Genomic DNA, 27,970 nt, shown 5'->3' with positions numbered 1-27,970 from the left:
CATGCTGAAACACGAGGTGATGGCGGCGGATTAATGGCACAATGGGCCTCATTATCTTGTCACGGTATGTCTGTGCATTCAAATTGCCATCGATAAAATGCAATTGTGTTTGTTATCCGTAGCTAATACCTGCCCATACCATAACCCCACTGCCACCATGGGCACTCTGTTCACATTAACATCAGCAAACCGCTCTCCAACACGACGCCATACAAGCTGTCTGCCATCTGCCCAGGACAGTTGAAACTGGCATTCATCCGTGAAGAGCACACTTCTCCAGCGAGCCAGTGGCCATCGAAGGTGAGCATTTGCACACTGAAGTTGGTTACAACGCTGAACTGCAGTCAGGTCAAGACCCTGGTGAGGATGACGAGCACACAGATTAACGTCCTTGAGATGGTTTCGGACAATTTGTGCAGAAATTTTTCAGTTGTGCAAACTCAGTGCAAACCCAGTTTCATCAGCTGTCCGGGTGGCTGGTCTTATACGATCCGTCCAGTTGGACGTAATGCCAAATTCTCTAAAATGACATTGGGGGTGGCTTATGGTAGCTAAATTAACATTCAAATCCTCTGGCAACAGTCAGCATGCCAATTTGCACGCTCGCTGAAAACTTGAGACATCTGTGGCATTGTGTTGTGTGAGAAAACTGCACATTGTAGAGTGGCCTTTTATTGTCCCCAGGACAAGGTGCACCTGTGTAATGATCATGCTGTTTAATCAGCTTCTTAATATGCCACACCTGTCAGGTGGATGGATTATCTTGGAAAAGGAGAAATGATCACTAACAGAGATGTAAACAAATTTGTGCACAACATTTAAAAAATCTAAACTTTTTGTGCTATAAGCTATTCACACTGCTGAATCAATACATGTTAGACTAATCTTTGGCAGGGATTAGGCCTTTAGCTGTGAGTCTTTCTGGGTATGTCTCTAAGAGCTTTGCACACCTGGATTGTATAATATTTGCACATTATACTTTTAAAAATAATTTGTCAAGCTCTGTCAAGTTGGTTGATCATTGCTAGACAGCCATTTTAAAGTCTTGCCATAGATTTTCAAGACGATTTAAGTCAAAACTGTAACTAGGCCACTCAGAACTGTAACTAGAACATTCAATGTCATCTTGGTAAGCAACCAGTGTATAGGTGGCCTTGTATTCTAGGGTATTGTCCTGCTGAAAGGGGAATTTTTCTCAAAGTGTCTGTTGGAAAGCAGACTAAACCAGGTTTTACTCTAGGACTTTGACTGTACTTGGCTCTATTCCGTTTATTTTTATCCTAAAAAATTTCCCTAGTCCTTGCTGATGACAAGCATACCCATAACAGCCACCACCATGCTTGAAAATATGAAGAGTGTGTTGTTGGATTTGTTCCAAACATAATGCTTTGTATTCAGGACATAAAGTACATTTCTTTGCCACATTTTTTGGCAGTTTTACTTTGTGTTATTGCAAACAGGATGCATATTTTGGAATATTTATATTCTGTACAGGCTTCCTTCTTTTCACTGTCATTTAGGTTACTATTGTGGAGTAACTACAATGTTGTTGATCCATCCTCAGTTTTCTTCTATCACAGCCATTAAACTCTGTATCTGTTTTAAAGTCACCATTGGCCTCATGGTGAAATTCCTGAGTGGTTTCCTTCCTCTCTGGCAACTGAGTTAGGAACGACGCCTGTATCTTTGTAGTTAGTGACTGGGTGTATTGATACACCCTCCAAAGTGTAATTAATAACTTCACCATGCTCAAAGGGTCTGCTTTTTATTTTACCCATCTACCAATAGGTGCCCTTTGCAAGGCATTGGAAAACTTCCCTGGTGGTTGAATCTGTGTTTGAAATTCACAGCTCGACTGAGGGACCTTACAGATAATTGTATCTGTGGGGTACAGAGATTTGAATACTTTCTAAAGGCACTGTACATGTACAAGCCCATAACACATGATTCCTGGTTACTAGTAGTGTCCATCACTTCAGCCCAATGTCCTAAAGCTGATTGCATTGCTGCCAGGTTGACCAAGAGTTAGAATAGTAGAGCCCACTGAATAGTTCTCAAAACAATACAACGGTATCTGTGGATCAGTGACTGAAGTCCTAGTGAGGCCTTCCGTCTGTCTTTGTGGTCAGTGAGGCTGAATGACAGACAATACCTCCCCACAACGAGCACTGACTCTGAACTCTGCCAGGTGGTCGGCCCTGGTAGACCCAATGTTCAAGATGGCTACTGGGATCTTCTGGTCAGCTGCTGCCAGTAGGAATCTGTATCCAGAATACACCTGGAAAATTAGAAGGGATGTGAAACTTCCACATATTGTAAGGCTATTGAGTTGTTTCCTTTGTGTCACAGGGACATGTTTTTATAAGTATACCATATTAGTAAGACAAACATAACAGAATATCACCTGTAACAAACAGTTGACTATATCAACAACATAGCAACACTATCAATTTAAACATTTATGGTAGGTCGTGAACAATTATATATATCATGCCCACCTGCAAAGAAGATCCAGCGACAAGAACCGCATCGGACTCAGCTAGTCTCTCATGTACAAACTGCACTGTCCTTCGGTTCACTGTGTCCCCAAAGAATGTCACCTCTGGCTTCAATATGCCCCCACAATCCTTACATGAAGGCACTCTGAAGTGGAGGACCTGCTCGTCCTCAATGAAGACATCACCATCGGGAGCCACACCTCCTGCCTGTGCACCCCAGCTAGGGTTCAGTGCTTTGAACCGCTTCTGGAGGTCCTCCCTTGGAGACACGGCACCACAGCCCAGACACAACACCCTGAGAGGGACACACACACACAAAGGTAAAAAGCTGAGTGTTGTTCTGAGCCAATGTCCTTGAAGAAGAAGTCAGTCTGTATTGTATGTGTGACACAGTACATTTCTACCTCACTACCTGTGTGCGCAGCCGTGCAGTTCAGTCAGTCCTTGATGGCCTGCCTTGGAATGAAGCGCGTCCACATTCTGAGTTACCAGCCAGTGTACCTTTCCCTGCTCCTCCCACTGCTGCAGAGCCAGGTGGGCAGAGTTTGGCTGATGAGAGGAGAACTGTGGCCAGCCCATATAGTTCCTAGCCCAATAGCGCTGACGAGACTTGGCGCTGCGTATATACTCTGCATACTGCATAGGTCGCCTGTCTGTGCGGGCGTAGAGACCCACCCCCTCTGAGCGGTAGTCTGGAATGCCAGACTCTGTGGACAGACCCGCCCCAGTGATGACGAAGAGGCGCGTGGCACGGGACAAGAAGGCCTGTAGCTGCTCCAGGGTGTGGGCATCGATGGTGCTGCTGGCAGGCACAAAGCTCTGGATGCCCTCGGGAACTGATGATGATGCCCGTCTCCCAGGGGCTGCGCAACACAGTGCCAAGGGTCTCCATGGGAACCGCATCTGCATACAGAGTACAGTGTAAGATTGATGCATATAGGTCGATCCACCTCAAAAAGCACTTGAGGATTTCGACCCACTATTTCAGATTGTTCTGAAATAGTTTCTGTAGTTTGTAACAGATAAGATTAGCATTCCTGAAACATTACACTCCAGTGTTGATTTGGCCTTGTAGTTTAAGTTATTGTCCTGCTGAAAGGTGAATTCATCTCCTAATGTCGTGGGAATCAGATTTAACCATGTTGTCCTCTAGGATATTGCCTGTGCTTAGCTCCATTCAGTGTTATACCCACAGTGCTTGATTTGGGACTGTCCTGAACGCCTTACCGGCACTTCTAATTTTGGGGGAATTGCGTACCAGCTCCTCTATAAAAACAAAGTACCCTATCGCTGGCCCAGATTCACACACCAAGGCAAAACAGGTTGATCAAAAGCTGAACGAAGTCGGGATCTTCATTGAATAGCAATAGAAAGTCCGCATTAATTTCCTGATTCTGCTTTGTTCAAATGTATTTGCTACTAGTCTGTGTTGACAGTAAAACTGTTCCGAGATTGCGCAGATTGAAAATGCGCCAGCCTGAATAGCATGATGTGCTGATCCAAGTTGTCCAATTAGGGTTTGTCAGGTCATGGAAATTAGTTTAATAATTGTTGTTACTGTAATTCATGAAAGCACACTTAAATATGATCAATCAATAAAACGACATATCCGCCATTATTTTTGAACATTATCGCAATTAACGTTACATGGCTACTGTTTTATAGAGGTAAATCCCAGCTTTCTAACGGTGCAGATTTCTTTAGGCTCTGCAGTGCGACAACGAAATGAATGCTTAGTTAGCTATAGTTAACTAGCGAGAACTGCTACAAGTTGTGTTTCTAAATGGTGATCTAGTTCGTCTGTCATTATTTTATACCTGCTGCTGAAATGTCGTCGTCTATCTCCCCCGGCAATTACCCTTCAGTGTGTGCCAGTGCCGGCGGAGATAGACGACATTTCAGCAGCAGGTATAAAATAATGACAGACGAACTAGATCACCATTTAGAAACACAACTTGTAGCAGTTCTCGCTAGTTAACTATAGCTAACTAAGCATTCATTTCGTTGTCGCACTGTAGAGCCTAAAGAAATCTGCACCGTTAGAAAGCTGGGATTTACCTCTATAAAACAGTAGCCATGTAACGTTAATTGCGATAATGTTCAAAAATATTCTAAGAATAGCCTAATTGACATAACTTGCTGTGCATAGACCTCCCCTGAAACGTTAATATTTCAGCCTTATATATGAACATGTCTAGTTAGATTCAGTACCAGTCAAAAGTTTGGACACACCTACTCTTTCAAGGGGTTTTCTTTATTTTGACTATTTTCTACATTGTATAATAATAGTGAAGACATCAACACTATGGAATAACACATATGGAATCATGTAGTAACCAACAAAGTGTTAAACAAATCAAAATATATTTTATATTTGAGATTCTTCAAAGTAGCCACCCTTTGCCTTGCCCACTATTGGCATTATCTCAAACAGCTTCATGAGGTAGTCACCAGGAATGCATTTCAATTAACAGGTGTGCCTGGTTAAAAGTAAATGTGTGGATTTTTTTCATTCGTAATGCGTTTGAGACAATCAGTTGTGTTGTGACAACGTTGGAGTGTATACAGAAGATTGCCCTATTTGGTGAAAGACCAAGTCCATATTATGGCAAGAACAGCTCAAATAAGCAAAGAGAAATGACAGTCCATCATTACTCTAAGGCATGAAGGTCAGTCAAAACTGAACATTTCAAGAACTTTGAAGCGCTATGATGAAACTGGCTCTCATGAAGACCGCCACAGGAAAGGAAGACCTAGAGTTACCTCTGTTGCAGACGACATGTTTATTAGAAATAACTGCACCTCAGCCCAAATGAGATTTTTGGTTCCAACCGCCGTGTCTTTGTGAGACGCAGAGTAGGTGAACGGATGATCTCTGCATGTGTGGTTCTGACCGTGAAGCATGGAGGAGGTGGTGTGGGTGTGCTTTGCTGGCGACACTGTCTGTGATATATTTAGAACTTAAGGCACACTTAACCAGCATGGCCACCACAGCATTCTGCAGTGATATGCCATCCCATCTGGTTTGCGCTTAGTGGGACAATCATTTGTTTTTCTTCAGGATAATGACCCAAAACACACCTCCAGCCTGTGTAATGGCTATTTGACCAAGAAGAGTGATGGAGGGCTGCATCAGGTGACCTGGCCTCCACAATCACCCAACCTCAACCCAATTGAGATGGTTTGGGATGAGTTGGCCTGCAGAGTAAAGGAAAAGCAGCCAACAAGTGCTAAGCATATGTGGGAATTCCTTGACGGTTGGAAAAGCATTCCTCATGAAGCTGCTTGAGAGAATGCCAAGTGTGCAAAGCTGTCATCAAGGCAAAGGGTGGCTAATTTGAAGAATCTAACATACTTTTTGAGTTGTCTTCACTATTATTCTACAATGTAGAAAATAGTACAAATAATATGCTATGCTTGAAAATATGGAGTGGTACTCAGTAATGTATTGTATTAGATTTGCCCCAAAGATAACACTTTCTATTCAGAACAAAAAGTAAATTTTTGGCCAATTTTTTGTATTAAAGTATTACTTCAGTGCCTTGTTGTGAACAGGATGCATGTTTTCTGTACAGCTTCCTTTTCACTCTGTCAATTAGGTTAGTATAGTGGAGTAACTAAAATGTTGTTGATCCATCCTCAGTTATCTACTATCACAGCCATTAAATTCTGTTTTAAAGTAACCATTGGCCTCATGGAGAAATCCCTGAGTGGTTTCCTTCCTCTACAGCAGGATGAACGCCTGTATCTTTGTAGTGACTTGGTGTATTGATGCACAATCCATCTACATTTACCCATCTACCAATAGTTGCCCTTCTTTGTGAGGCATTGGAAAACCTCCCTGGTCTTTGTGGTTGAATCTGTGTTTAAAATGCACTGCTCAACTGAGGGACCTTACAGATAATTGTATTTGTGGGGTACAGAGATGATGTAGTCATTCAAAAAATCACGTTGAAACACTTTTGCACACATTGTGAGTCCATGCAACTTATGTGACTTGTTAAACTCATTTTTACTTCTGAACTTATTTAGGTTTGCCATAACAAAGGGATTGAATACTTGAGTCAAAACATTTTAATGTATTAATTTTCTTAAAACAATTCCACTTTGACATTATGGAGTATTCTGTGTAGGCCAGTGACAAACATATACATTGAATCCATTTTAAATTCAGACACTAACAACAAAATGTGGAAAAAGTATAGGGGTGAATAATTTCTGAAGGAACTGTATTCTGAAATACCATTTTTCACATTAATGTATTCATATTTGATTAATTTAGACATTGTTTGGAACAATATACAATTTCCAGTGGGCTCTCTGCTACTTGAAAAAACTAAAACGTTCTACATAGAAATGGACAAGTATAGGTCATTAACCAATCACAGCCCTCCTGTAGGATTGCCCATTCAACAAATCACCAGCAGAGGGAGTTCCCTTTGAATCCATTCCCTGTGTTGGTGGTGCTCATAACATTTATCGTAACTTTAAAAGTAGCAGGGAACCCAGTCTTGAAATGTGATGTATTTTGAGATCAATATTAATAGCTTTAAAATTAAATGCATGTGTAAAATTGTATTCCAGAATGTAGCGATACTCCATATTTTAAACCACACTAAGGAGTACAATGACACCAAGGTGTTGTCTGTATCATGTACGGTTCACGGATCATTGGGTCTTACAAGGGGGCATGTATAGGTGGGGGAGGGGTGAAGGAAAACGTTTGGTACTATATTTATTGAATATCTGAATCCTATTTATTAAAATGGCCAATTTGCGTGCAATAAATAAGCTTAATTTCGCATAGATCAAATTAAAATGTCAACAAAATAATATAACCTGTTTCTAACCACAAACTATTTAAAAACAATCTGAGATCGCGGGTGTCATGGCTTGCTGCAATGACATGGAACGACTGTTGGGATCAAGTGTTTCACTGGGTAATAAACTCCATGGTTGTCACGATCACTTGTGGGGTTGATTTGGCCCACAATGTAAAGCAAAACTGTAGTCACGTGTCATACTCAGTGGGAGCGAAGTGTTGCCTTCATTCAACACGGCGGCACTTTTGGCATGTCAGACAAAATTATGACTCGAGTTCGCTCAACAGATATGACATTGATTTCAGCGTTTGCCAATAGTCTTAGTCTCATAGTGAGGAGCCTTTAAAAAGTGCCTAGCTTCATAAAAATATTTTGGGGAAATTCTGAAATGTATTGGAATAAAATCACAACTATAAAACTAGTTAGCCAGCTATGGGTAACTGTTAGCTTGCTAGGTACATTAATTGCTTTAGGTTGGTTGTTTATTAGCGCAACTTCAAGATTTCCATAAAGGATGATTGCGTCTTTGATCATAACTCGCTTGGTAGTACACTCAGATGTGACGATGTAACATTTCATTCAAAGGCTGAGGGTATAGGACGGTCTACTTTGACTTTGGATTGCAACCAAAATCTCATCTGTTGATGGGAGAATCTCCATTCCTTCTCAAAACCCATTGGAAGAAAAGGTCAGAAAGGCGGGACCTCTGGCTCTCTCATCCAATAGGTTTCGAGAAGGAGGTAACGAGAGAGATAGGACGCGAGCTGTAAGTTATTTAGATTTCTCTTATGTAAATTCAAGAAAACATGGACATGCCCTGATGCCTCCTCGCAAGCTTGTCACATCTTTTATTAAAAATAATATAATTATGGTCACCAAGCAATAATTATATGTATCTAGCTTTATCTGACACAGTCATTGTTCATTTAGTCTTTTACGGTATTCGACTTTTTGTCAAGGCTGATTTGTGTACAAGTTCTGACTCACCATTTGAACTACTGTCATCAGTAACAAGGTTACGTGGAGTAAATACGATAAGAAGCATAGAACCACAAAAAGGCATGAATTAGACATTGTAAGTAGTAATAAAATTCAGCGTCATGTAACGTACCTTACAATGGCACGAGGTACACGTTTGATTGAATAAACAGCCGACAATGTAGCAGGCAGCCAACTCTTACGAAAAAGAGCGACAGGAAATACCAGTGTAACGAAGAACGGCAACCCCCGCTATGCACGCTGGGACTTGTAGTCCGGTGGAATTTACCAACGTACATAGCTCAGTGTGTGTGGTACACAAGTGGGTTCCCACACTTTGTTTGCGTCGGGGACCCATTTCGTGTCAGCACGATGATGAGTCGCCCTCATCAGAATACAACTCCTACTGTAGACGGCATTAAAAATAGCATACAAGCAGTTTTACGTTGACTAAAACAGTGCATGTCCAGACCTTGGCAATACCATACCGGTTTAAAGCTAATTTCTTGCAATTCTACACATTTTGCAATATTAAAATAATGCACTGTGTTCAAAACCAAATTTTGGCGGAATAGAAGAATTCTGTTGAACAAGATCATTGATGGAGTATTGTGAAGACCAATCTGTGAGCCTCACAGGCCCATGTTGTGCATATAAGGGCTAAGAACATGAATATGACATTGTATTGTAACTTCAACTTTTTCCACGGATCCCTTGTCCAAAATCCATTTAATTTGTTGTTGCTAGTAATTTTTCTAAAATAAAAATAAAATATTTGTTTTAATATTTAGAGATTTTGCTACAGACCCTACTTTTGGAACCCCTGCACACATTACCAAAAGTTTGAAAAATGAAATATTGCTGAAAAGAAACAGAAGCTTTCATTGAAATGTCTCTGACAATTCTATATATATTTTTAACATTCAGGTGGGTGTGGACTGAGGAATTACAAGAAGCAAGAAACAATATTACATTTTGGCAAACATTTTGGTTAGGGCCTCCACAATAGGTCAATGTGAAACATGTGATTTCTCTTCTCTCAGTTGCTCAAAATATGCTGCACACGTCCTGGTTGCAAAACTCCAAGATGTCTGTCAGAGATAAAATTAATACATACATTGGCTACTTTATAGTCAATAACATTTCAACAGTACACAGTTTCAGTATAAACATGCACATGATAAAGTATCAATTTCCACCTGAGTGTGTGCAGTTGAAGACAGTCTCTGCTAGTCTGTAGAACTCATCTCCAAGTATGGTGCGGTAGTCCAGGTGACTGGTGTGGATGAGGCACTGAGTGGCGTCTTTAAACAGCAGATCACTCTCTCCATACTGCTGGGACTGAAACAGACGGAATTCTGTGTCTGGGTTGGATGCCAGAGTCTCCTTCAAGGGATGGGAACATTTGGAATGGCTTGTTAGAAGAAAAAAAAAATAGTATGAAATGAATACAGTGTCGCCAAAATAATTAGGTTGGTTTAGATTCCTGTTTGTCTGACTCCGCAGTCTCACCTGTGACTTCATGAGGAAGTCGTAGACGCGAGAAGTGAGCACAGGTCTTGTCATGATGATGTTGGGTGGGATGGCTCCTAGGTTACAGTTCTCCCATTCAGATAAAGGTTCCCGCCGGCCATCCCCACACAAAAGCTCAAAGTCCCAGGACAGCCACCCATCCGCCCACCCACTGGGGCTCAGACCTGGAGCACAACACAAACTAAATGTAATATCAAAAGTTTCACAAACCAAATGAGGAAAAACAAGAACATTATTATAACCTGTAACTGTTTGCCTGAACATATACCATTATTACTTCATGGTGTGTGAGTGTGGTGGCCATATGTAGCCTAACTATGTATAAGAGTTGTATGAGGTTCTTACTGAGGATGTTGCTCTCTAGATTGTGCTGCTCAACAAAGGCCACATCTCCATAGCTCTTCCCACTGGCATCTCCTACCAGGCACCTGCACAAATAACCATGGGGCAACGTCATAACAATCACAACAAATCTTTCACATTGCCAGGTTTCTGTAAAGCACTGTGACAACTTGATGTAAGATTGAATGACTGCATTTTTTATCCATGAACAATGAATACGAACATGCAACAAGAGAGCCACCATTCACCTCAAAGCCCCCATGTTGCCGTAGTAACGCTCGTTGTGGTTGTCTGCACAGCGTTTGGTGGCAGCCTCCCCAGTGCCCCCCATACACACTTTACAGAGGTTTCCCTGAGAACCAGGGAGACAGCCCTTCCAGAACACCTCGTTGTACACTAGGAGAGATGAGCAGAATACACATCCTCACCAAATATCAGCCTATTGTGCTGTAAGAATTTTGGGTCATTTCATGTTGTAGTCTACACGAGGATAAAATTGTGAATTGCAGTATACCCGAGCTAGTTATCTGCATACTAGTACACACACACACACACACACACACACAATATAAATGCAACAATTTCAACGATTTACAGTTAATATAAGGAAATCAGTCAATTGAAATAAATTCATTAGGCCCTACACTATGGATTTCACATGACTGAGCAGGGAAGCAGCCATGGGTGGGCCTAGGAGGACATAGGCCCACCCACTTGGGAGTCAGGCCCAGATTTGGTACCCTTCTCCAGACCGGTGCCTTGACCCAATTCTGTCTCGGGGCTCTACGGACAATTCCTTTGACCTCATGGCTTGGTTTTTGCTGACATGCACTGTCAACTGTGGGACCTTATATACACTACTGGTCAAACGTTTTAGAACATCAACTCATTCAAGGGTTTTTCTTTATTTGTACTATTTTCTACATTGAAGAATAATAGTGAAGCCATCAAAACTATGAAATAACACATGGAATCATGTAGTAAATTTAGTAAACAAACAAAGTGAAACAAATCAAAATATATTTTATATTTGAGATTATTCAAATAGCCACCCTTTGCCTTGATGACAGCTTTAAACACTCTTGGCATTCTCTCAACCAGCTTCACCAACAGTCTTGATGGATTTGCCACATATGCTGAGCACTTGCTGGCCGCTTTTCCTTCACTCTGCAGTCTGACTCAATTTGGTTGAGGTCGGGGGATTGTGGAGGCCAGATCATCTGATGCAGCACTCCATCACTCTCCTTCTTGGTAAAATAGCCCTAACACAGCCTGGATGGGATGTATTGCTGGGATGGTGTATTGCTGCAGAATGCTGTGGTAGCCATGCTGGTTAAGTGTGCCTTGAATTCTAAATGAAATCAATCACAGACAGTGTCTCCAGCAAAGCACCCCCATAACATAACACCTCCTCCTCCATGCTTTATGGTGGAAATACACATGCAGAGATCTGTTCAACTACTCTGCATTGGTACCAAAAATCCCAAATTTGGACTCATCAGGCCAAAGGACAGATTTCCACCGGTCGTATTTCTTGGCCCAAGCAAGGAGATTCTTCTTATTTGTGTCCTTTAATAATGGTTTCTTTGCATCAATTTGACTATGAAGGCCTGATTCACACAGTCTCCTCTGAACAGTTGAGAAGTGTCTGTTACTTGAACTCTGTGAAACATCTATTTGGGCTGCAATCTGAAGTGCAGTTATTCTAATGAACTTATCCTCTGCAGCAGAGGTAACTCTGGGTCTTCCTTTCCTGTGGCGGTCCTCATGAGAGCCAGTTTCATCATAGCTCTTGATGATTCTTTGCGACTGCACTTGAAGTAACATTCAAAGCTCTTGAAATTGTTCGTATTGACTGACCTTCGTGTCTTAGAGGAATGATGGACTGTCGTTTCTCTTTGCTTACTTGAGCAGTTCTTGCCATAATATGGACTTGGTCTTTTACCAAATAGAGCCATCTTTTGTATACTACCCCTACCTTGTAACAACACAAATGATTAGCTCAAATGCATGAAGGAAATAAATTCCACAAATTCACTTTTAACAAGGCACACCTGTTAATTGAAATGCATTCCAGGTGACTGCCTCATGAAGCTGGTTGAGATAATGCCAAGAGTGTGCAAAGCTATCATCAATGCAAAGGGTGGCTACTTGGAAGAATCTAAAATAAACAAATCAAAATATATTTTATAACACTTTTTTGGTTACTACATGATTCCATATATGTTATTTCATAGTTTTGATGTTTTCACTATTATTATACAATGTAGAAAATAGTCTAAATAAAGAAAAACCCTTCAATGAGTAGGTGTGTCCAAACTTTTGACTGGTACATAAATATAAATATAAAACACACACACACAGGAAAGGGAGATGCAACTGTCAGGCAGGAATGGTACCTTGGTTTGGTTCGCAGGGAGAGGTGTTGTTGTGTTCCAGGCTGAGGGTGTGTCTAAAGGGCAGAAGCCAGCCTGCAGGGCTGTACATGTGGCCGTGGCAGGAGCGCCTGCCCCCAAAGTTCCCAAAGAACACACCCCTGGTGGAGCGCTTCACGACCGCCACACCAACGACGGACGGCAAAACTGTGGGGACACAAGGAGCGGCTTAGAATAAAATCATGTACATTTACAGATGAATGGACTTCCCTTCTGTTCAGCTCACCATCCGTCTCTAAATGGCCTGCTTTTTCAGCTCCTCCCTCAGCCGGTACGCACGTCTTCCCTGAGAGAAGCGGCGAGAGAAAGAGTCGACGACAGACACTGACTACAGTGAGCGTCCATGATAAATAACTAGTTCTGTAACCATTACATTATTATCAGGCATACCATAATACTCTGTTACCACGGGAACAAGGCCACATTTCCCAGCGATGAATGCGTGTGTGGCGTCCAGCGAGACCGCATCCACCTCATCTCTCTGTGACAACACAGTAAGTGAAGATCAAGATGTAGGGCTGCATAGAATGGCAGTAGGTTATGGATAGGGTTATGATTTTCCACACCCTGTAGTTTTATCTTAGTCTGCTTACCTTAATCTTCTCGACACAATCGCTCATGGAGATGGCTCTAACACACACCAATGGGTCTGACTTAATGCTGAGAGCCCACTGCTCACATTTCTTCTGTTCTGCATGGCTAATGCAGCACCAACGCACAACACTGTCCTCCAATGAGCTTCCTATAGATACACAACAGAATAAAACATATTTAGTTATGATGCATAATGTAGCAGCAAATTAGTTTTCCCAATGAGCAGCCTACATACACCCCCACTGCCCATGTGAGTAGGTATGCACCTTCATGACCAAGGCCTTTGAGGAGAGCCACATAGTCCAGCCCCAGCACCTGACTGATGTCCTTGTTATCCTCTAGAATGGACAGCTTCTCTGTGACATCCTTGAAGAGCAGATCAGCGGCGCCGAACGGAGCAGAGTTAAAGAGCTGGAAACGTTGCCTCTCTCGACCCCGCCGGCCAAACGCCATCTGATTAGGAAATCCATCGGACATTCTCTCAGCAACAAAAATACAAACAAGGGACATACTATAGATGACACATGCAGGTGGATGGATACAAATGTGATATACACTGATGTTAAATACAGTGGACACGCTTTCCCTTGCAAACCCAACCCTGTTTCACAAGTGGTCATCCTGAGTAGAGGGCTGGAAGCCCTGAGCTGTCCCGACAAGTCCCACATCTGCTGCTTCTAGAAGTGGTTGAAGACAGAATGGGTTACTACCTGTGCTGCCGCCAGGAACTTGCGTGCGATCTTACGAACACTGAGTCGAGTGACCATGCCCTGTCCTGGTCCCCTTCCCAGGTTGCAGCTCCCATAGTGGCTTAGTGGCGCACGGGTACCATCAGTACACAGCAGTTGGTAATCCTCCCTCTCACTCTCTGGAAGATAAATAAAAAACAGGGATAGAGATAGAGCGGAGGGGGATGTTTCAACAGCTATTTGACTAGTCTTGAGAAAGAACTCTGAAGTACTTGAATGGTAGTTGTGTATTGTTCCAGAATATCTATATTTTTTGTGTACCTTCAATACCCTCCAGGGCTGTATGGTCCACAAAAGCAACATCCCCTGCCCCAGTCTTGAGACACCTGATAGACAACGAGAATCATTTTTAAATGACCATATCATTATCATTGTGTCTGTCCTGATATGACCCTCCCATCTGACCTGAGCGCCCCCTGGCTGTTGTAGAAAGGTTCGCCATGTGCCGTCTCACAGTGGAAGTTGCGCTGGGCGATGTAGGACTTCTGACCCTGACACAGGGTACACAGGACGGGTGCTATGGCAGCCGCCCCAGGAACACAACTGGCATTGAAGAAGGCACTGACCGCTGCCAAAGAGAAGAGTGGGGATAGAGACCATTCCTTTGTAGCGGAGGTGATTTGGAATCACGCTCTCGTGATAAGTTAGGCCTGCCTGAGACTTGGAAGCCCTATTGTCAGCCTCTGACCTTGAGCATGTCCTCTAAGAAGTTGGATTAGTGAGCGGGAGTCCCGGGTTCTAATGCCACCAGAAACACCAGCGTTTCCTAAACTCTGTCCTGGGGACCCCAAGGGGTGCACGTTTTGGTTTTTGCTCTAACACTTCACAGCTGATTTAAATAATCAACTAGTCATCAAAATAAAACATGTGCCCCTTGGGGTCCCCAAGACTGAGTTTTGGAAACGCAGTTTAAAATGTAACAAGCGCTCGTGGACAGATTCTCATGGACAGATGAAACGGCGAGAACTTGTCAAGGCTCACTTCCTTTTCTTCCGAAGTGAGCAATTGATAACGGCATTCCCCCCAGAAGTAAAACAGAAAATGACAAACTTTTGGGTAACCGGGATTACACTTAATAAAATTATGATTCAACAATTTGGATGGATATGTCGGTCTATGTTCTTACCCTGACTGAGTGGCTGCTCCTCTGCCCAGGTCAGGTAGTTGCGGGACAGCAGGAAGCCCAAGGGTAGACTCCAGCCTGCCGTCCAGCGGGCCCCAGAATGACAGCTTCTCTGGCCCTGCAGGGAGCGCACGTCCAGGGTGCGGTTCCTCACCACCGCCACCGCCAGAATACAGCCTCCTGGGCAAACAGGTGACAGACATACAATAAACTGGACACAGGCACACAAAATGTCATAAACAAAATTAGAAACTGGGTGGATCGAACCCTGAATGCTGATTGGCTGAAAGCTGTGCTATATCAAACCGTATATCACAGGTATGACAAAACATTTATTTTTACTGCTCTAATTACATTGGTAACCAGTTTATAATAGCAATACCGCACCTCGAGAGTTTGTGGTGTATGGGCAATATACCACAGCTAAGGGCTGTATATCCAGGTACTCTGCGTTGCGTTGTGCATAAGAACTGCCCTTAGCCGTGGTATAGTGGCCATATACCACACCTCCTCATACCTTATTGCTTAAATGTTTCCCGTACACAGATTGTGCCTAGTTCTGGACTAAAAGGATCCAAATCTTAAGTGTCGTTAACCAACCGTCACTGTAGATCTCCTTGGCAATGGCAGTGAGGCCAAACTGCTTCACTGCAGTGTAGACTTCCCCTGCATCCAATGTTACTATGTCAGCACGGTTAGCCTGGAGGAAAAGCATCAGATACAGTTGGCTATGAAGGAGCATCTGTATGGTAAACCTGCCCTGTCTGAAATCAGTATCAGCATTAACAACATGAGTGGTTAGGGCAAATAGTGAGTCTTTCTGGTATCTGGAGAGAGCAGGTATTTTCTGACCCTGATCTTGTTGATGCAGTCGGTGGTGCTGTAGGCAAGGACACAGGAGAGCCTTGCGAATGCTGCCACAGCAGCAGGAGGCAACACTGCCACCAGGGCCTTGGCCAGCTCAGCACACTTCTTCTGCTCCTGCTCAGACACCGTGCACCAGCGCATCTTCTTACCTAAAACAAAAGGGAAATAAAACTGGGGTTAAGGATAGTAATATTAGGACCTAAGAAATAGCATCAATATTAACCTGCATGCATAACTCACTATTTCCTTTCCAATGGGAAATAAATAAACAACTGCTGTAGAGGGAGAATACATTGTTACAATACTGTATAAGATTAATTAAAATGTATAGGACCACAACATTTTCAGAACAATCCCTGAAATTAGGTGAAACCACAAAAACAAGAATATATTTGAAAAAGGCAACATTATCCAGCAAGGCTAACCAAACGATTAACAATTGGAATTTTGAGTACCTCCACCCAAAACTATACTAGATTGGATGAACACTTACCCCAACTATAGTGAAGGCAGATGAAAATTATTAGAATGGCATGCATTGCCCTCATTTTGGTCTCTGAAAAGGACTGAAGAGCTGAACAAACCAAACGCAGTTTACTTTACGCAGCGAGGTTGGCGGACCCCTTCCAATTCGTCCTGAAATCCGTCTTCATAATTCAACATGCTTTCTTATTACTACAGGCGACCTAAAGAAATCAAACTATTGTGCAAGCGTAGAACTTCCGAAATAGCCAAAAATAGGGGATTCTGCGCCACTGCTCTGCGCGCATCTGGAAAATATTTCCATGTAACGTCACGCGGACGACCCGCATCCAAGCACATTTACGCGTTTGAGATCTGTAGAACAGTTGCCAGTATCTCACACCTCCAGTTTGTTTGGCTTATCACGGTAAACGCATTGAATGCATGATTATGTAATAATAAAAATCGAGTGTTATATTTATTTTGGTAATAGTTTTGTGAAAAACAGTCCAGCACTGCAAAGTTTAATGCAGAAAATACCAACATAATTAGGCATGTAGCCAATATTTTAGAGGTTAAAATGTACAAACACCAAAACATTATACATATAAAAAAAGCCATTACAGTATAGTCAAGTCAAACATAAATCAAACAGCTGCCTTGCCATATGCCATTCTTTTTCAGTCCAACCGATTATCACCGATTTTTAATTCAAAAGCTTCAAATGAACAATTTCCATACATCTTCCTCTATTTTGAATAATGATGTTTTTATACTATAAAAAACAACCAGTGGAGAATGGCAACATGTCATTCTCTTACACCACTGGGGCGACCATGGTCCGGTCTGTCATCTAGTGTGGTGGACAGAGTAATGATCAGTAGCCCCATGCTCTGGAGGCCTGCTGAGAACCGCCTGTCCCAGTCCCAGTCCCTGTCCTGTGGCTGTGCTGCTGTGGAGAACACTCTCTATCCTGTGGATCCTGGCAGCATGCAAGATATTTACAGGCTTCTGCTCTGCCAGCTCAGCTGACAGCCTGCCAATACACTCCATCTGTCAATAACAATACAAAGAGCTGGAAATGAATCTGGAATGACCACAAAATGGGAAAAATCGTTGCACAATATGGCATGGTTATTATATACTTGACTTGCTGTAAATTCTGACTGCTCCGTTTTCATAGCTGAAGATTTATGGCTCACATGAAAATGACACCTCCAGAGGAATGCATGCTAAATCAAAGCCATCAGTTTAGTTATTCATTTATAAGTGGATAGGAAACCAATGAAAAAAGTATTACTTCAATGATTGGTTCTGGTTCTTTATGGACTGGTGAATAGCCGGTATACTTTTTTTTTCTCTCCATTTTTTTCTTTTCATAATCACCATTGTTTGTTTATACATCCTTAATTACTCTGCCTTGAAGACATTGTGGCCCTTACATATACCAATGACCGCAGCATCTTCCCTTCAAGTCTTACCTCATCCAGCCATTGGCTGATTGTGTTCCTCTCCGCAGTCTCTCCCTCACTTCCACTCGTCTGCAGCCAGCTTCTCAACACCTCTTCAAGTCTTAGCTACAGTGGCTTGCGAAAGTATTCACCCCCCTGGCATTTTTCCTATTTTGTTGCCTTACAACCTGAAATTAAAACTGATTTTTGGGGGTGGTTTGTAACATTTGATTTACACAACACAACCACTTTGAAGATGCAAAATATTTTTTATTGTGAAAAAAACAACAACTTGAGTGTGCATGACTATTCACTCCCCAAAGTCAATACTTTGTAGAGCCACCTTTTGCAGCAATTACAGCTGCAAGTCTCTTGGGGTGACTCTATAAGCTTGGCACATCTAGCCACTGGGATTTTTCAAGGCAAAACTGCTCCAGCTCCTTCAAGTTGGATGGGTTCCGCTAGTGTACAGCAATCGTTAAGTCATACCACAGATTCTCAATTGGATTGAGGTCTGGGCTTTGACGAGGCCATTCCAAGACATTTAAATGTTTCCCCTTAAACCACTCGAGTGTTGCTTCAGCTGTATGCTTAGGGTCATTGTCCTGCTGGAAGGTGAACCTCTGTCCCAGTCTCAAATCTCTGGAAGACTGAAATAGGTTTCCCTCAGGAATTTCCCTGTATTTAGCGCTATCTATCATTCCTTCAATTCTGATTAGTTTCCCCAGTCCCTGCCGATGAAAAACATCCCCACAGCATGATGCTGCCACCACCATGCTTCACTGTGGTGATGGTGTTCTCGGGGTGATGAGAGGTGTTGGGTTTGCACCAGACATAGCGTTTTCCTTGATGGCCAAAAAGTTCAATTCTAGTCTCATCTGACCAAAGTACCTTCTTCCATATGTTTGGGGAGTCTCCCACATGCCTTTTGGCAAACACAAAGTGTTTCTTATTTTTTTCTTTAAGCAACGGCCTTTTCAGGCCACTCTTCTGTAAAGCTCAGCTCTGTGGAGTGTACGGCTTAAAGTGGTCCTCCACAGATACTCCAATCTCCACTGTGGAGCTTTGCAGCTCCTTTAGGGTTATCTTTGGTCTCTTTGTTGCCTTTCTGATTAATGGCCTCCTTGCCTTGTCTGTGAGTTTTGGTGGGTGGCCCTCTCTTGGCAGGTTTGTTGTGGTGCCATATTCTTTTCATTTTTTAATAATGGATTTAATGGTGCGCCGTGGGATGTTCAAAGTTTCTGATATTTTTTTATAACCCAACCCTGATCTGTACTTCTCCACAACTTTGTCCCTGACCTGTTTGGAGCGCTCCTTGGTCTTCATCCTTGGGGATGGAAATTTCTGAATTTTTGGTGGTCTTCTTAAGCTTGGTGGTGCCCCTTGTTAAGTGGTGTTGCAGACTCTGGGTTCTTTCAGAACAAGTGTAGATATACTGAGATCATGTGACACTTAAAGTCCACCTGTGTGCAATCTAACAAATTATGTTATGACTTCTGAAAGTAATTGGTTGCACCAGATCTTATTTAGGGGCTTCATAGCAAAGGGGGTGAACACATATGCACGCATCACTTTTGCAGTTTTTATATTATCAAATTTTTTCAAACAATACATTTTTAAAAATTTTACTTCACCAATTTGGACTATTTTGTATTTGTCCATTACATGAAATCCAAATAAAAATCTATTTAAATTACAGGCTGTAATGCAACAAAATAGGAAAAAACACCAAGGGGGATGAATGTTTTTGCAAGGTACTGTACGCCCTACAAACACACACACAAATCCACCAGAATGTATAAACAAGGTCCAACAGTAATGTTAATCACAGACCTGTGGGTCCTTACTGAAGTTGCTTGCAGTCCTGTTGGAAGCGCTGCATGTCCAGGTGGATATTGAGCAGCTCTATGGTCCAGGCTAAGGGAGGGGGGGGGGGGGGGGGGGGGGGGGGGGGCAGTAGTGACTCCTCACTACCTTAGTTTGAGTGTAGGTGGTCATGAATGAGGAGGGGGGCAGTCTGGTCTACTGATCCATAATGTGGGGCTGTTGGGAGACTGAGATGGGGGCGCTGGGCGAGCCAGTATGGGACTGATGGGGAGGGAGGCTGCAGCAGGGTGGAGGCTCGCTGTCACTGGGACCTGGGTTGGAGGTGGTAGAGGAGCTGCAGGTGGTAGCAGCTCTTTGACCGGGGAGTACAGCAGAACTCTAGGCCGTTGTGGTTGTCATCTGGAAGCACGCACCGCCACCCTGCACACAGAAAGAGTTACTGTAAGACTCCCAAGGATAGGAGACATAGGGCCAGTTTCCCAGACAAACATTAAGCCTTGCCCTGGAGTAAAAAGGGATTTGAATTGAGATTCTCCATGTATTCGGAAAACCCTCCCCGTAAGGTTTAGGGTCTGATGTTGACATAGTGGCCACCAGTACAGGTAGTTGAGTGTGCGGTCTCCCGCTCCCTGCACCACTGAGTCTGTGTCCGGCTGTGGGTGAGGCCCTCTGCACCAAGGCTGGGCAAACAGGTCACGCTCTGGACCATTACACCGGATCTTCGCAGCTAGCTAGCTGCTACCGAGTGGCTATTGTGGCTAACCCTTGTCCAGAAGCATGCACCAGTTAGCCTCGAGCTAGCCGTCGAGCTAGGCCCATCTCCCTGCTAGCAAACGAAGTTCACCAACTACAATACCTCTCTTAACAATTACCCTGGAACCTTTGTCGACACGGAGCCCCGCAAACCATCACGACTGGTCAGCTGACATAATTAGGCCGATGTGCTCTCAACTGGCCTCTGCGTCGTGGATGTTGATGATGATCCATCTGCTATCCCCGGCCCGCTAGCTTCCTGAACGCCGTGTCTCCCGCTCGCCTAGTGTAGCAATCAACTACCCAACGGCTCCCTATTTCATCTATTGCTGCTTTTGACCCTATGATCACTCGGCTACGCAGCTGATGCCTGCTGGACTGTTCATTAACACGGTACTTCATTTTGTTTATCTGTCGGCCCCAGCCTCGAACTCAGGCCCTCTGTGTAGCCAACTGACCCTCTCTGCCCATTCATCGGCATTTACCCATTGCTGTTGTCTTAGCTGTTTCCCCGTTGTTGTCTTAGCTCTCCCAATCAACACCTGTGATTGCTTTATGCCTCTTTCTAATGTCAATATGCCTTGTATACGGTTGTTTAGGGCAGCTCTTATTGTTTAATTTTACTGCGGAGCCCCTTGTCCTGCTCAACATGTCTCAGATAGCCCCCTTGTCCCACCCCCCACACATGCAGAGACCACACGTTGCTTAACTGGCGCCTCCAGAGATGCAACCTCTCTCATCGTCACTCAATGCCTTGGTTTACAACCACTGTATTCGCACCCTATCATACCCTCGTCTGTACACTATGCCCTGAATCTATCCTACCACGCCCAGAAATCTGCTCCTTTTAATCTCTGTTCCCAAAGCACTAGACGACCAGTTCTTATAGCCTTAGGCCGTACCCTCATCCTACTCCTCCTCTGTTAATGTAGAGGTTAACCCAGGCCCTGCATCCTCGAGCATCACTCCCATTCCCCAGGCACCCTCATTTGTTGACTTCTGCTACCGTAAAAGCCATGGGGTCATGCATGTTAACATCAGAAGCCTCCTCCCTAAGTTTGTTTTATTCACTGCTTTAGCACACTCCACCAACCCTGATGTCCTAGCCGTGTCTGAATCCTGGCTTAGGAAGGCCACCAAAAATTTGGATTTTCCATCCCCAATTATTTTCTGTCAAGACAGAACTGCTAAAGGGGTCGGAATTGCAATCCACTGTAGATAGCCTGCAGAGTTCTGTCATAATATTCAGGTCTATGCCCAAACAGGTTGAGCTTCTACTTTTAAAAGATCCATCTCTCCAGAAATAAGTCCCTCACTATTGCCGCATGTTATAACCCCCCCCCCCCCAGCTATGCCCTGGACACCATATGTGAATTGATTGCCCCCCATCTATCGTCAGAGTTCGTACTGCTAGGTGACCTAAATTGGGATATGCTTAACACCCCGGCCATCCTACAATCTATGCAATATGCCCTCAATCTCACACAAGTTGTCATGGAACCTACCAGGTACAACCCCAAATCCTTAAACACGGGCACCCTCATAGATATCATCCTGACCGACTTGCCCTCTAAATACACCTCTGCTGTTTTCATCCAGGATCTCAGCGATCACTGCCTCATTGTCTGCGTCCGTCATGGGTACACGGTCAAACGACCACGCCTCATCACTGTCAAACGCTCCCTAAAACACTTCTGCGAGCAGGCCTTTCTAATCGACCTGGCCCGGGTATCCTGGAAGGATATTGACCTCATCCCATCAGTAGAGGATGTTTGGTTGTTCTTTAAAAGTGGGAATAGTCCCCGCGATATGAAACTTTTCAGGGAAGTCAGGAACCAATACACACAGTCAGTTAGGATAGCAAAGGCTAGCTTTTTCAAACAGAATTTTGCATCCTGCAGCACTAATTCCCCCAAAATTGGCCACCTTTCCTTCAGGTTCCCTGCTGCCAACGACTGGAACGAATAGCAAAAATCACTGAAGCTGGAGACATATCTCCCTCACATCTTAAATAAGCATGCCCCAGTCAAGAAATGTAGAACTAAGAACAGATTAGCCCTTGGTTCACTCCAGACTTGACTGCCCTTGACCACCACAAAAACACCCTGTGGTGTACTGTACTAGCATCAAATATTCCCTGCGATATGCAACTTTTCAGAGAAGTCAGGAACCAATATACACAGTCAGTTAGGATAGCAAAGGCTAGCTTTTTAAAACAGAATTTTGCATCCTGCAGCACTAATTCCAAAAAGTTTTGGGACACTGTAAAGTCCATGGAGAATAAGAGTACCTCCTCCCAGCTGCCCACTGCACTGAGACTAGGAAACACTATCACCACTGATAAATCCACGAAAATTTAGAATTTCAGTCACTCTTCAGCATTTCTCTACAGCTGGCCATGCTTTCCACCTAGCTACCCCAACCCTGGGCCAACAGTTCTGCACCCCCCGCAGCAACTGGCCCAAGCCCCCACACTTCTCCTTCACCCAAATCCAGACAACTGATGTTCTGACAGAGCTGCAAAATCTGGATCCCTACAAATCAGCTGGGCTAGAAAATCTGGACCCTCTCTACCTAAAATGATCCGCCGCCATTGTTGCAACACCTATTACTAGTCTGTTCAACCTCTCGTATCATCTGAGATTCCTAGACTGGAACGCGGTTATCCCCCTCTTCAAAAGGGGAGATACTCTTGTCCCAAACTGTTACAGACCTGAACAAACAGAAACAAACAGATCACCGACCATTTCGAATCCCACCATACCTTCTCCGCTATGCAATTTGGTTTCCGAGCTTGTCACGGGTGCACCGCAGCCACACTCAAGGTCCTAAACGATATCATAACCGCCATCGATTAAAGACAGTACTGCGCAGCCATCTTCATCGACCTGGCCAAGGCTCGACTCTTGTCAATCACCGTATTCTTATCGGCAGACTCAACAGCCTTGGTTTCTCTAATGACTGCCTCGCCTGGTTTACTAACTACTTCTCAGACAGAGTTCAGTGTGTCAAATCGGAGGGCCTGTTGTCCGGACCTCTGGCAGTCTCTATGGGGGTGCCACAGGGTTCAATTCTCAGGATGACTCTTTTCTCTGTATATATATCAATGATGTCGCTCTTGCTGCAGGTGATTCCCTGATCCACCTCTACGCAGACGATTCCATACTGTAAACATCGGGCCCTTCTTTGGACACTTATCAAACGAGCTTCAACGCCATACAACACTCCTTCCGTGGCCTCCAACTGCTCTTAAAACAAAATGCATGCTCTTCAACCTATCGCTGCCCGCACCCGCCCACCATCACTACTCTGGACGGTTCTGAATTAGAATATGTGGACAACTATAAATACCTAGGTGTCTGGCTAGACTGTAAACTCTCCTTCCAGACTCATATTAAGCATCTCCAATCCAAAATTAAATCTATTATTGGATTCCGATTTCGAAACATACCCTCGTAAAACGGACTATCCTGCCAATCCTTGACTTCAGCGATGTCATTTACAAAATAGCCTCCAACACTCTACTCAGCAAATTGGATGCAGTCTATCACAGTGCCATCTGTTTTGTCACCAAAACCCCATATACTACCCACCACTGCGACCTGGTACACACTACATATTCGTCGCCAAACCCACTGGCTCCAGGTCATCTATAAGTTTTTGTTAGGTAAAGCTCCGCCTTATCTCAGCTCACTGGTCACCATAGCAACACCCACTCGTAGCACACGCTCCAGCAGGTATATTTCTCTGGTCATCCCCAAAGCCAACACCTACTTTGGCCGCCATTCCTTCCAGTCCCCTGCTGCCAATGACTGGAACGAATTTCAAAAATCACTGAAGCTGGAGACATATCTCCCTCACTAACTTTAAGCGTCAGCTGTCAAAGCAGCTTGCCGATCGCTGCAGCTGTAAATAGCCCATCCTACCAACTATCTACCTCATCCCCAAATGTGTTTTTTTTTGCACACCAGTATTTCTACTTGCACATCCTCATCTGCATGCATATCATTCCAGTGTTAATTGCTAAATTGTAATTACTTCGCCACCATTGGCCTATTTATTGCCTAACCTCCTTTCTTCATTTTGCACACACTGTATACAGATTTTTGTATTGTGTTATTGACTTAACGTTTGTTTATCCCATGTGTAACTCTGTGTTGTTTTTGTCGCACTGCTTTGCTTCATCTTGGCCAGGTTGCAGTTGTAAATGAGAACTTGCTCTCAACTGGCCTACCTGGTTAAATAAAGGTGAAATAATATTTAATTTTTAAAAACCTCACTGCTGTCTGTTTCCACTGCAACACCACCCCTGGAGACATCGTGAAGAACTATGTATGCACAATAAAAGACAGGCTTGATACAGTTCCACACAGACAAGACACACTAGAATAATAAAACACAGCATCTGCTCACACACACCTGCTCCTGGCTGTGAAGTGCTATGTTGGTGCAGAAGCTGCCCATGTGAGCGGCGTGGGCGACCCCTTTCCTCACAAGGTCTCTATAGAACTGGGCAGCCTATGCCAGCCTCTCCTGCTTCCGGTGCTGCTCCGCGACCCATAGCCTCCAGCACCTGGAACAGAACACACCAGGGGATCTTCCGTCTCATCCAGTGTGTCTGAGGAGTATACACTATTCATTTCCACTCTATTCACCAGGGGATGTCTCATTCATTATGTCTATCGAGTCCCTTTCATATCCTTATTCCAGCTGTGGCCTGGATATCATCAATGAAGAAAATAGGTCTCTGACGTTACACCCATTAGCCTGGTCACAGAGCCGTTTCTGGACCCAGGCTAGACATTAACAGGGTCAGCAGTGGTAATCATACAGGAGAGACGTCCTCCACTACAGACAAACAGAGACAGGGATAATATTTCATGTTTTAGTTAGGCTGAAGGCCAGCTGCCAGTGAAGTATGTGTCCAGGTGTTACCTTGGCCTGCAGACTGAGGGACCAATGCCAGAGGGCCAGTTCTGTCTGCTCAGCCTCTCTCCCCTTCTGTGCTGCAGCTGTGTAGGCCAGGGAAGAAAAACACTGAGTTACATAACAGCCAGGAGTTCACCCCGACACTCAGAAGCTCACAGATGGATCATAGAAAGAGGAGATCATTAAAGCCAAGAAACATCCAAAAACACTATTTTTCAATTAAATCATTGTATTTTAAAGTAACTTGAACAACTTGGTAAGTTGACCTTTAATATTTGAGAACAGTCCATGACTAGGGTGGCTGGAGTCTGACAATTTTTACGGCCTTCCTCTGACACCGCCAGGTATAGAGGTCCTAGGAGGCAGGAAGCTTGGCCCGGTGATGTACTGGGCCGTACGCACTACCCTCTGTTGTGCCTTGTGGTCGGAGGCCAAGCAGTTGCCATACCAGGCAGTGATGCAACCCGTCAGGATGCTCTCGATGGTGCAGCTGTAGAACCTTTTGAGGATCTGAAGACCCATGCCAAATCTTTTCAGTCTCCTGAGGGGGAATAGGTTTTATCGTGCCCTCTTCACGACTGTCTTGGTGTGCTTGGACCATGTTAGTTTGTTGTTGATGTGGACGCCAAGGACCTTGAAGCTCTCAACCTGCTCCACTACAGCCCTGTCGATGAGAATGGGGGCATGCTTGGTCCTCCTTTTCCTGTTGTCCACAATCATCTCCTCTGTCTTGATCACGTTGAGGGAGAGGTTGTTGTTCTTGCACCACACGGTCAGGTCTCTGACCTCCTCCCTATTGGCTTTCTCATCCTTGTCAGTGATCAGGCCTACCACTGTTGTGTCATCGGCAAACTTAATGATGGTGTTGGAGTTGTGCCTGGCCGTGCAGTCATGAGGGAACAGGGGGTACAGGAGGGGCCCCCGTGTTGAGGATAAGCATGGCGGCTGTCTCAACATTGAGTGTCCCGTTTCTTGGATCACCTAAATAAGGACATGAAAAACACAATATTAAACACAGACTAACATAGGATCAGAATGTATCAAACACCACACAACAGACTCGAACACAGGACCGAACGCAGTATCCATCTACCTTATAGCTCTGCTGATGCTGCCGGTACATAGTCCCCAATCTGAACATACTGCAAAGAAGAGTGGTGGTGGTGCCTTTTCTCCACACCTGTACTCTCCTCCACAACCGCTCTGCTTCGCTCCCACCATCTCCTGAAAGTCCACCGCTGCCTCACTGAGACATACAAAATGGTGGCAGTAGGCTTCACATTTCAGTGGAGGCTTCATTCAATGTGCCAGGAGACTGATCTAACAGAAAATAGCATTGAATAATGAACAATTTGTCTTCATCTTAGTATCTCTTTACCTTCATCCATGCGACTCGGAGCCCTGCTCACTGCCGGTGACGGTTTGACACAGGTTGTGGCTTTCCTCCATGCCAACAGCACCTATAGGAAAAAAAGAAGAAGATATTTGTTGGTGAGTATTTCACACTGACTTGAGCAGTAGTTGCACCCAGAATCAGTCGTGGTAACAGTACTGATAACATACGAAGCTGTAGAAATAAATTAGAAGCTAAGTCATAGAGCTTCTACCAAACTTTCAATGAAGCCTGAGACTTTATCATAGGTAACAGATAGAGCTGCTCTAACACCTTAGCCTGAACAGTGCCGGTAGTGGTTCTCTGCCCTCTTCTCACTGCTCCTGGCTGCTGCAGTCTCCTTCCACACACGCAGAACCCTCCTGTGAAGAAAGTAATACAAGTGTCAGTCAGAAAGATGACCAAAATCAACATTTCCAAGTAAGAGACGGTGGATAAAGAGATTGAGACGGTGGATCCATTTGGGTTGATGCTGGAGGAAGTCATGCTTGTCATGCAGGCTGTAGCGCTCCTAGACCAGTTCATCGACCTGCTCTGTCTGGAGGTGATGCCACCACAGGGGATCATAGGCAGAGATTACAGCACGTCCCCTCGGACACAAACAAACAAGGCAGGGTGGAGCCTATTCTGCGAGGAGCATCAGTCAGGTCAGACGGCACATGATGACCAAATGATTGAACCATAGAAGTGTTAACTAACAACACTCAGAACAGTTAACGTATAAATAGGGATGGGCAACTTTGAGGGGTGCATACGCACATCCATACCCACACATGCAGTCAGAGCCAGTCCTAGCCTTTTGGCGGGGCCCCACCTCATGAGCAAAACATTTTAGTGCCCCCCCCTGTCTTGACAGCGGAGCAATTTTTTGTTGTTGTTTAAGTTTTAAAGTTAATTTCCTGCAATGCTACAGATTTTGACATGGGGCAGAGAGAAATGTTAGCAGTTTTTAATATGATATCTGAGTGAGTGACTGCCAAAATCAATTGGGGCCCCCCTGGTTGGTAGTTCTACCATGATAAATACAAGTTTAGACAGCATGCCGCTAGACTAACTTATCAATCTAATACATTTTAGTTGACATGGGCTAATTGAGTGACTGTCGGTGACAGAAGATAAAGTAATGATGCACAACCAAATTTCGAAGATGCACCTTGTGTATTCTACTATTCTAACTGTCAAAAGTTCAGACCCGGAATTCCGAAAGAAAGCA

At 44.1% G+C, this 27,970-nt stretch overlaps 2 protein-coding genes across 3 annotated transcripts; both read right to left on the bottom strand.

Annotated features, from left to right (window-relative positions):
- Positions 1-2,125: 2,125 nt before the first annotated feature.
- LOC139370900 (sirtuin 4) lies at positions 2,126-8,543 on the bottom strand. The gene is made up of 4 exons (XM_071110769.1): positions 8,433-8,543; positions 2,911-3,401; positions 2,499-2,793; positions 2,126-2,278 (listed from the first exon to the last, which is right to left on the bottom strand). The coding sequence occupies exons 2-4, from the start codon at positions 3,399-3,401 to the stop codon at positions 2,126-2,128; spliced, it is 939 nt and encodes a 312-aa protein (XP_070966870.1). The 5' UTR covers positions 8,433-8,543.
- Positions 6,558-19,764, bottom strand: LOC139370898 (saxiphilin). Of its 2 annotated transcripts, none has more exons than XM_071110768.1 (17): positions 19,689-19,764; positions 15,928-16,091; positions 15,676-15,775; positions 15,079-15,255; positions 14,358-14,520; positions 14,214-14,278; positions 13,914-14,071; positions 13,470-13,656; positions 13,203-13,351; positions 13,000-13,090; positions 12,836-12,895; positions 12,574-12,756; positions 10,423-10,570; positions 10,178-10,260; positions 9,812-9,996; positions 9,499-9,685; positions 6,558-9,390 (listed from the first exon to the last, which is right to left on the bottom strand). In XM_071110768.1, exons 2-17 carry the CDS (start codon positions 16,081-16,083, stop codon positions 9,347-9,349), a joined length of 2,136 nt encoding a protein of 711 aa, XP_070966869.1. In that variant the 5' UTR covers positions 16,084-16,091; positions 19,689-19,764; the 3' UTR covers positions 6,558-9,346. The 2 variants fall into 2 exon arrangements, with proteins under 2 accessions (XP_070966869.1, XP_070966868.1); XM_071110767.1 differs by lacking the exon at positions 19,689-19,764 and adding an exon at positions 16,436-16,820.
- Between the last annotated feature and the right edge of the window lie 8,206 nt (positions 19,765-27,970).

Source organism: Oncorhynchus clarkii, chromosome 17 (assembly GCF_045791955.1).
Source record: "Oncorhynchus clarkii lewisi isolate Uvic-CL-2024 chromosome 17, UVic_Ocla_1.0, whole genome shotgun sequence".
Taxonomy (NCBI): Eukaryota; Metazoa; Chordata; class Actinopteri; order Salmoniformes; family Salmonidae; genus Oncorhynchus; species Oncorhynchus clarkii.
The sequence above is the reverse complement of the archived record's forward strand: the minus strand, read 5'-3'. Positions and strand labels throughout refer to the sequence as shown.

Bases quoted from the DNA above. Each gene is read 5' to 3' on its own strand.
- LOC139370898 (XM_071110767.1), bottom strand. From the start codon at position 16,490: ATGAGGGCAATGCATGCCATTCTAATAATTTTCATCTGCCTTCACTAT. The intron at 16,092-16,435 runs GTAAGTGTTCAT...CTTTTGTTTTAG, and splicing joins CTGCCTTCACTATAGTTGGG to GTAAGAAGATGCGCTGGTGC. The intron at 13,352-13,469 runs GTGCATACCTAC...GTGTATCTATAG, and splicing joins CAAAGGCCTTGGTCATGAAG to GAAGCTCATTGGAGGACAGT.
- LOC139370900 (XM_071110769.1), bottom strand. From the start codon at position 3,401: ATGCGGTTCCCATGGAGACCCTTGGCACTGTGTTGCGCAGCCCCTGGG. The intron at 2,794-2,910 runs GTAGTGAGGTAG...TGTCCCTCTCAG, and splicing joins CTGCACGGCTGCGCACACAG to GGTGTTGTGTCTGGGCTGTG. The intron at 2,279-2,498 runs GTGGGCATGATA...CTAATTTTCCAG, and splicing joins TCGCTGGATCTTCTTTGCAG to GTGTATTCTGGATACAGATT.